General features: G+C 59.1%; 3 protein-coding genes across 3 annotated transcripts in view; 1 reads left to right on the top strand and 2 right to left on the bottom strand.

The window, feature by feature from the left end:
• Positions 1-2,060, bottom strand: part of CHLRE_03g199600v5 (uncharacterized protein) — a 6,032-nt gene extending 3,972 nt beyond the window's left edge. Inside the window, exon 1 of the mRNA XM_043061318.1 lies at positions 2,053-2,060. The gene's annotated coding sequence lies outside the window, so the exon portion shown is untranslated. The remainder of the gene's footprint in view (positions 1-2,052) is intronic.
• A 48-nt stretch (positions 2,061-2,108) lies between these two features.
• On the bottom strand, positions 2,109-6,390 carry CHLRE_03g199652v5 (uncharacterized protein). Its single transcript, XM_043061319.1, has 4 exons — positions 5,988-6,390; positions 5,646-5,716; positions 5,387-5,471; positions 2,109-5,133 (listed from the first exon to the last, which is right to left on the bottom strand). Exons 1-4 carry the CDS (start codon positions 6,087-6,089, stop codon positions 5,080-5,082), a joined length of 312 nt encoding a protein of 103 aa, XP_042926591.1. The 5' UTR covers positions 6,090-6,390; the 3' UTR covers positions 2,109-5,079.
• A 180-nt stretch (positions 6,391-6,570) lies between these two features.
• CHLRE_03g199650v5 (uncharacterized protein) lies at positions 6,571-9,065 on the top strand. The gene is made up of 5 exons (XM_001693326.2): positions 6,571-7,035; positions 7,176-7,248; positions 7,449-7,643; positions 7,991-8,084; positions 8,357-9,065. The coding sequence occupies exons 1-5, from the start codon at positions 6,940-6,942 to the stop codon at positions 8,691-8,693; spliced, it is 795 nt and encodes a 264-aa protein (XP_001693378.2). The 5' UTR covers positions 6,571-6,939; the 3' UTR covers positions 8,694-9,065.
• Positions 9,066-9,067: the final 2 nt, after the last annotated feature.

Below are 9,067 nucleotides of genomic sequence, written 5' to 3'. Positions count from 1 at the left end.
TAACACACGCACACTCCCTGGTGCTCCTCTTAACACACGCACACTCCCTGGTGCTCCTCTTAACACACGCACACTCCCTGGTGCTCCTCTTAACACACGCACACTCCCTGGTGCTCCCCTTAACACACGCACACTCCCTGGTGCTCCTCTTAACACACGCACACTCCCTGGTGCTCCTCTTAACACACGCACACTCCCTGGTGCTCCTCTTAACACACGCACACTCCCTGGTGCTCCCCTTAACACACGCACACTCCCTGGTGCTCCTCTTAACACACGCACACTCCCTGGTGCTCCTCTTAACACACGCACACTCCCTGGTGCTCCCCTTAACACACGCACACTCCCTGGTGCTCCCCTTAACACACGCACACTCCCTGGTGCTCCTCTTAACACACGCACACTCCCTGGTGCTCCCCTTAACACACGCACACTCCCTGGTGCTCCTCTTAACACACGCACACTCCCTGGTGCTCCTCTTAACACACGCACACTCCCTGGTGCTCCCCTTAACACACGCACACTCCCTGGTGCTCCTCTTAACACACGCACACTCCCTGGTGCTCCCCTTAACACACGCACACTCCCTGGTGCTCCTCTTAACACACGCACACTCCCTGGTGCTCCTCTTAACACACGCACACTCCCTGGTGCTCCCCTTAACACACGCACACTCCCTGGTGCTCCTCTTAACACACGCACACTCCCTGGTGCTCCTCTTAACACACGCACACTCCCTGGTGCTCCCCTTAACACACGCACACTCCCTGGTGCTCCTCTTAACACACGCACACTCCCTGGTGCTCCTCTTAACACACGCACACTCCCTGGTGCTCCTCTTAACACACGCACACTCCCTGGTGCTCCTCTTAACACACGCACACTCCCTGGTGCTCCTCTTAACACACGCACACTCCCTGGTGCTCCTCTTAACACACGCACACTCCCTGGTGCTCCTCTTAACACACGCACACTCCCTGGTGCTCCTCTTAACACACGCACACTCCCTGGTGCTCCTCTTAACACACGCACACTCCCTGGTGCTCCTCTTAACACACGCACACTCCCTGGTGCTCCTCTTAACACACGCACACTCCCTGGTGCTCCTCTTAACACACGCACACTCCCTGGTGCTCCTCTTAACACACGCACACTCCCTGGTGCTCCCCTTAACACACGCACACTCCCTGGTGCTCCTCTTAACACACGCACACTCCCTGGTGCTCCTCTTAACACACGCACACTCCCTGGTGCTCCTCTTAACACACGCACACTCCCTGGTGCTCCTCTTAACACACGCACACTCCCTGGTGCTCCTCTTAACACACGCACACTCCCTGGTGCTCCTCTTAACACACGCACACTCCCTGGTGCTCCTCTTAACACACGCACACTCCCTGGTGCTCCTCTTAACACACGCACACTCCCTGGTGCTCCCCTTAACACACGCACACTCCCTGGTGCTCCTCTTAACACACGCACACTCCCTGGTGCTCCTCTTAACACACGCACACTCCCTGGTGCTCCTCTTAACACACGCACACTCCCTGGTGCTCCCCTTAACACACGCACACTCCCTGGTGCTCCTCTTAACACACGCACACTCCCTGGTGCTCCTCTTAACACACGCACACTCCCTGGTGCTCCTCTTAACACACGCACACTCCCTGGTGCTCCTCTTAACACACGCACACTCCCTGGTGCTCCTCTTAACACACGCACACTCCCTGGTGCTCCCCTTAACACACGCACACTCCCTGGTGCTCCTCTTAACACACGCACACTCCCTGGTGCTCCTCTTAACACACGCACACTCCCTGGTGCTCCTCTTAACACACGCACACTCCCTGGTGCTCCCCTTAACACACGCACACTCCCTGGTGCTCCTCTTAACACACGCACACTCCCTGGTGCTCCTCTTAACACACGCACACTCCCTGGTGCTCCCCTTAACACACGCACACTCCCTGGTGCTCCCCTTAACACACGCACACTCCCTGGTGCTCCTCTTAACACACGCACACTCCCTGGTGCTCCCCTTAACACACGCACACTCCCTGGTGCTCCTCTTAACACACGCACACTCCCTGGTGCTCCTCTTAACACACGCACACTCCCTGGTGCTCCCCTTAACACACGCACACTCCCTGGTGCTCCTCTTAACACACGCACACTCCCTGGTGCTCCCCTTAACACACGCACACTCCCTGGTGCTCCCCTTAACACACGCACACTCCCTGGTGCTCCTCTTAACACACGCACACTCCCTGGTGCTCCCCTTAACACACGCACACTCCCTGGTGCTCCTCTTAACACACGCACACTCCCTGGTGCTCCCCTTAACACACGCACACTCCCTGGTGCTCCTCTTAACACACGCACACTCCCTGGTGCTCCCCTTAACACACGCACACTCCCTGGTGCTCCTCTTAACACACGCACACTCCCTGGTGCTCCTCTTAACACACGCACACTCCCTGGTGCTCCTCTTAACACACGCACACTCCCTGGTGCTCCCCTTAACACACGCACACTCCCTGGTGCTCCTCTTAACACACGCACACTCCCTGGTGCTCCTCTTAACACACGCACACTCCCTGGTGCTCCTCTTAACACACGCACACTCCCTGGTGCTCCTCTTAACACACGCACACTCCCTGGTGCTCCTCTTAACACACGCACACTCCCTGGTGCTCCTTTTAACACACGCACACTCCCTGGTGCTCCTTTTAACACACGCACACTCCCTGGTGCTCCCCTTAACACACGCACACTCCCTGGTGCTCCTCTTAACACACGCACACTCCCTGGTGCTCCTCTTAACACACGCACACTCCCTGGTGCTCCTCTTAACACACGCACACTCCCTGGTGCTCCTCTTAACACACGCACACTCCCTGGTGCTCCTCTTAACACACGCACACTCCCTGGTGCTCCTCTTAACACACGCACACTCCCTGGTGCTCCTCTTAACACACGCACACTCCCTGGTGCTCCTCTTAACACACGCACACTCCCTGGTGCTCCTCTTAACACACGCACACTCCCTGGTGCTCCTCTTAACACACGCACACTCCCTGGTGCTCCCCTTAACACACGCACACTCCCTGGTGCTCCTCTTAACACACGCACACTCCCTGGTGCTCCTCTTAACACACGCACACTCCCTGGTGCTCCTCTTAACACACGCACACTCCCTGGTGCTCCTCTTAACACACGCACACTCCCTGGTGCTCCTCTTAACACACGCACACTCCCTGGTGCTCCCCTTAACACACGCACACTCCCTGGTGCTCCTCTTAACACACGCACACTCCCTGGTGCTCCTCTTAACACACGCACACTCCCTGGTGCTCCCCTTAACACACGCACACTCCCTGGTGCTCCTCTTAACACACGCACACTCCCTGGTGCTCCTCTTAACACACGCACACTCCCTGGTGCTCCTCTTAACACACGCACACTCCCTGGTGCTCCTCTTAACACACGCACACTCCCTGGTGCTCCTCTTAACACACGCACACTCCCTGGTGCTCCTCTTAACACACGCACACTCCCTGGTGCTCCTCTTAACACACGCACACTCCCTGGTGCTCCTCTTAACACACGCACACTCCCTGGTGCTCCCCTTAACACACGCACACTCCCTGGTGCTCCTCTTAACACACGCACACTCCCTGGTGCTCCTCTTAACACACGCACACTCCCTGGTGCTCCTCTTAACACACGCACACTCCCTGGTGCTCCCCTTAACACACGCACACTCCCTGGTGCTCCTCTTAACACACGCACACTCCCTGGTGCTCCTCTTAACACACGCACACTCCCTGGTGCTCCTCTTAACACACGCACACTCCCTGGTGCTCCTCTTAACACACGCACACTCCCTGGTGCTCCTCTTAACACACGCACACTCCCTGGTGCTCCTCTTAACACACGCACACTCCCTGGTGCTCCCCTTAACACACGCACACTCCCTGGTGCTCCTCTTAACACACGCACACTCCCTGGTGCTCCTCTTAACACACGCACACTCCCTGGTGCTCCCCTTAACACACGCACACTCCCTGGTGCTCCCCTTAACACACGCACACTCCCTGGTGCTCCTCTTAACACACGCACACTCCCTGGTGCTCCCCTTAACACACGCACACTCCCTGGTGCTCCTCTTAACACACGCACACTCCCTGGTGCTCCTCTTAACACACGCACACTCCCTGGTGCTCCCCTTAACACACGCACACTCCCTGGTGCTCCTCTTAACACACGCACACTCCCTGGTGCTCCCCTTAACACACGCACACTCCCTGGTGCTCCCCTTAACACACGCACACTCCCTGGTGCTCCTCTTAACACACGCACACTCCCTGGTGCTCCCCTTAACACACGCACACTCCCTGGTGCTCCTCTTAACACACGCACACTCCCTGGTGCTCCCCTTAACACACGCACACTCCCTGGTGCTCCTCTTAACACACGCACACTCCCTGGTGCTCCCCTTAACACACGCACACTCCCTGGTGCTCCTCTTAACACACGCACACTCCCTGGTGCTCCTCTTAACACACGCACACTCCCTGGTGCTCCTCTTAACACACGCACACTCCCTGGTGCTCCCCTTAACACACGCACACTCCCTGGTGCTCCTCTTAACACACGCACACTCCCTGGTGCTCCCCTTAACACACGCACACTCCCTGGTGCTCCTCTTAACACACGCACACTCCCTGGTGCTCCTCTTAACACACGCACACTCCCTGGTGCTCCCCTTAACACACGCACACTCCCTGGTGCTCCTCTTAACACACGCACACTCCCTGGTGCTCCTCTTAACACACGCACACTCCCTGGTGCTCCTCTTAACACACGCACACTCCCTGGTGCTCCTCTTAACACACGCACACTCCCTGGTGCTCCTCTTAACACACGCACACTCCCTGGTGCTCCTCTTAACACACGCACACTCCCTGGTGCTCCTCTTAACACACGCACACTCCCTGGTGCTCCTCTTAACACACGCACACTCCCTGGTGCTCCCCTTAACACACGCACGCTACGCAGTGCCATGCGGTGGTCCACTCACGTGAAGGGGGTTGTGAGCTGGGCGCCCGCCAGGCGCGTGTCGAGGCCCGGCTGCGCCACAACCGCCAGCAGCAGCCGCAGCACACAACACATATGCACAAGAGCGCGTGAGCCAAGTGTATAAAGCCAACACACATGCAACACAGATGCCCACAACATAAGAAGCAGGCGCAAACGTAGAGGCGGCAGAATTCGGGCGCCAAAACGCGGTGGCGGTTCTATGCTGTCCTGGATTCCTCTCCACACGATTTCTCCCCCCATCATGAGCGCCATCTTGCCCCCGATGCGCCCAAAGCCCCCTCACCACAAAGGTGTAGACCAGGCCCACAGCGATGGACACCAGGAACACCAGCAGTAGCTGCCAGCCGAACCCGACCGCCACACGAGCGCTGCGTGCGTGTGTGTTCACAGGGTTGCCACAATTAGTAGCTATGCAGTAGCGATGCAGACACCACCGGCACCGTGGCCACAGCACTGCTTGCCAAGTGACAGAGGTGTTGATACAGCATAGGCCTTCAGACATGCGGCCCCGGACGCAACGGGCGACGCAGCATCTGACTCACAACACCACGGGCTCAATTCGGTGCCGCCACGCCGCGTTGCGGTGCTTGGTCCAGTCGTCGTGCCCATACACCTGTGGCCGCGTTCAGTGGTCGAACTGTTCACAAGGGCGCCCTAAAGCCATAGCCATCATGACAAGATGTCGCATTCCGGCGTCCTACGTGATGCTAGCCCCTAGTGCCCAGCGCACAGGGAAGGTAAGGGAACTGAGACGCGGCAGGGTTTGACACGCAGCGTGCCGCCCCCAAACACACGCCGCTTGGTACAGCCCGTGGTGGTAGCCCCATAGCCCCCATTCACACAAACACAGGTCACTGGTTTCGTTCAACCCAAGCTGAGCTTACTCTGTCCTCGAAAAGCGTTGCATGGACAGCGGGCTGTCTGAAAAGGCGCTCCATCGACCGCATCGATACAAGCCGATCCGAGGCGCGGGGGGACGACGTCATCTCCGTCGCTGCGTTGACCCAAAATTATGCTGCGTGGCGGAATGGAAACCTAAGCTATATGCCGCTGGATGCTAAGCATCGCGGCTTCTATAGGTAGCACCGAGGCCGAAAGGTCGAGCGATGCCGCCAGCACACGAGCTTCTAGTCTAGTGGCATCCCCGTTTCACGAACATATGCAAGAGACTTGGATAAGATATGTCGCATTGCGTAGTTCTCTAGTGCTGCTGAACGACACGGAAAGAATTGCAGGTCAAGTTCGAGTGGCTTCCGGGTTTTGTGCACGCGACGCCCTTAAGTTCCGTTTATTGAATAGTGCGCATGAATGAATGTACTTGCATACCTAGCGTGCCTAGCGCGGCGAAGACGGCCTGGCGTCAACCCCAGCTTGCATCGCTGCGCGTAGAAACCGTGTGTATAGGCGGGCCCCGGCTGCATGCGCGAACACAACTTGCTCGCATAGTCAATCCCTCCGGCTTGGAGGGTGTTAAAAGGGCAGCAAACGCACGCGCGGCGCGGGAACGACCCAGGGGACCGAGCACGCACAAACGCAGCCCACAACTAGCCCTTCTTTCAGCAACCGATGTCCAAGCCCGTGCCTGCAGTGTTCTGGCGGGCGGTAGCAGCTGTAAGCGACAAGGAAGCTGACGAGCAGGGGCCCCGTTGGCATGCAGACCGGATGGTGTACGGGAAGTGGCGGGAGCCATTTTAGGGCGGGCAAGGCCCGCGCCTCCCTCATTTACCAACGCAGCGCCTCGAAAACTCGTGATTCCCGCTAAACCCTATTACATAGCTCCTGCCCTAGCTCCTGTCATCTCCAGCAGACCAGCCCGCGCTCCGCAGCTTGAACGCCATGGCCCCCGCCGGCTGCTCAACACGTCTCGCCTGCGGCCTGCTGGGCTTGCTGCTGCTAATTGGCGCGGCATCCTGCACCCGACAGGACCCCGCGGTAAGCCGGTCCCAGCGGGCCGGGCCGCTTGCACCCCCGTTTTGCGCACTGATCCTCCAGGCTACAGCTGCGGTGCGCGCCCTTTCGCACTCTAGCCACCAGCTGACGTTTGTTTCTCCCCCGTTTGGCGATGCATGCAGGGCGTAGAGTATGGGTCATTTTCACACCGTCGGCGAGTCCTGCAGAACCCGGACCTGCCCTCGCAGCGCGACAGTGAGTAGCTCGCAAGCGGCGCACCAATGCTGCACACACAGTGCTTGACGCCATGCCTGCGTAATGTCATCCAAAGCGACAAGAACAAAGCCGCGCCTGTGGCTGCTAGCGCAGTAACGCCCTCGCCTCTCCGGCTCTCCCTCCAAAACAGCCGCAATTCAAACCTTCTCCTGACCTTTCCTCCCCTTATCTGGTCACAGGCAACCCGTCCTGGATGAACGGTGGCTCCAGCGGCGGCGGCGGCAGCAGCAGCGGCGCCGGCAGCGGCCCGCAGCAGGCCACCTACACCTCCAGCCCCATAGCTGACGTACGCATCTACAACGGCGGGTCGTATGGCGCGGACTGGATTGACTCGTCGTACGGCGTGCGGCCCTTCACCCAGTACTCGCCCGCGGGTGAGCAGCCACTGCGGCCGTGACGCCGTGTGCGGGGGGCGCAGGGGCGCTAGCGGTGCAGGGGATGGGCGGGGGTCAAGGTGGGGGCCTCACCAACCTGCCTTGACACTGTCCCATCGCACACCAATGTGGGTTACTTGGCCCATCAGCCCATGTGGGTCGGGCTCCATTGTTACGCCTGCTCATGACCCTAGTAGCGCCACCGGGGCGCAGGGACTTTACGGGGCCAAGGATTTGCTCACGGGGCCTAGGATTTGCTCACGGCTCTGTGTGCGCTCGTTGTCACCACCCTGAAACCCTCAACCTGCTTTGCTCCTGCCCCCCCTCCACATCTCTCGCCCCCCTAGGCCACACGGGCGGCGTGGCCAAGTGCAGTATTCTGCCGTACGGCGCCGCCACGTCCTTCTTCGACAAGAGCGCCGGGGACTTCACTGGCCGCAGGTGGGTGAGGGCGCGTGGCGTGGGAACCGAGGAGCGGCTACGGACGGGCGGTAGACCGTAGCGTGTAGGGGGTGCATGGGTGCTGCACACGAGCTGGAAAACGGATGCATAGCACCGTTTTGTGCCTGAGGCTGCAAGATCTTACCTAGACGCTGCTTGAGTCAGTCGAAATTTCGGAGTTCCGAGGGTACCCAGGGCCCCATTGTTCAACCTTGCCACCCCTACCACCCACTCCATCTCGTGACCCTTCCATCCTCTGCCCTCTCCCACAGGGCGCTGGAGCTGTTCGTGTACCGCGGCTCTTCGGATGCCGCCATGCCTGACATTACCATCGCGCTGGCCGGCCCTTCGACTGCCTGCGCCAGCTCCATCCACTTCTCCTCGCTGCTGCCCTCCGCCGACGTGACCGCCTCCGGCTGGGTCAAGTTCTGGGTGCCCCTGGACTCCGTGTTTGGGGGCGGCAGCGCGGGCGGCGGCGCATTCCAGGGCTGCCCCGCCTCGGATGGGAGCTACCTGTCATCTGGGTCAGTGGTGAAGATCGACCTGCGCAACGACAACAGCGGCTACGACGCGCTGGTGTGTGTAGATGACGTTCGACTGGCGGCCTAAGAGGAGGTTTGAGGATACTGGGACTGGCGTTTCCTTAGCGGTGACAGTGTGGAGAAGCTGTGGGCGTGCCCGTGGATGGGAATAAAGGTGATAGTTGTGCAGAGGTGTGAATGGAACTGGCGGTGAGCAGGACGGATGTGTGTGCAGAGTGTGCACACCTCGAGTTTTACACGCGTCAAACAGCGCTGCAGGTGGATGAAACTTTCGCAACGTGCATAGAAGACTGGTGGCAGGATGTGGGTGCGGCAGATTGCGAGGCAGGTTGCGCGGTTTACATTTAGACATGGAACGGTATCCACGTAGTGTCACACCAACACCATACACCCTCAGACCCTCGGTCCAAGGTGTGTATTGGTGTAATGCATGTAGAATAC

Source organism: Chlamydomonas reinhardtii, chromosome 3 (genome assembly GCF_000002595.2).
Source record: "Chlamydomonas reinhardtii strain CC-503 cw92 mt+ chromosome 3, whole genome shotgun sequence".
Classification (NCBI taxonomy): Eukaryota; Viridiplantae; Chlorophyta; class Chlorophyceae; order Chlamydomonadales; family Chlamydomonadaceae; genus Chlamydomonas; species Chlamydomonas reinhardtii.
The sequence above is the reverse complement of the archived record's forward strand: the minus strand, read 5'-3'. Positions and strand labels throughout refer to the sequence as shown.

Coding starts and splice junctions, on each gene's coding strand:
- CHLRE_03g199650v5 (XM_001693326.2), top strand. CDS start 6,940: ATGGCCCCCGCCGGCTGCTCAACACGTCTCGCCTGCGGCCTGCTGGGC. Junction 7,249..7,448: donor CCTGCCCTCGCAGCGCGACA/GTGAGTAGCTCG, acceptor ATCTGGTCACAG/GCAACCCGTCCTGGATGAAC. Junction 7,644..7,990: donor CACCCAGTACTCGCCCGCGG/GTGAGCAGCCAC, acceptor TCGCCCCCCTAG/GCCACACGGGCGGCGTGGCC.
- CHLRE_03g199652v5 (XM_043061319.1), bottom strand. CDS start 6,089: ATGACGTCGTCCCCCCGCGCCTCGGATCGGCTTGTATCGATGCGGTCG. Junction 5,472..5,645: donor CGAATTGAGCCCGTGGTGTT/GTGAGTCAGATG, acceptor ACACGCACGCAG/CGCTCGTGTGGCGGTCGGGT. Junction 5,134..5,386: donor GCCTGGTCTACACCTTTGTG/GTGAGGGGGCTT, acceptor GTTGTGGCGCAG/CCGGGCCTCGACACGCGCCT.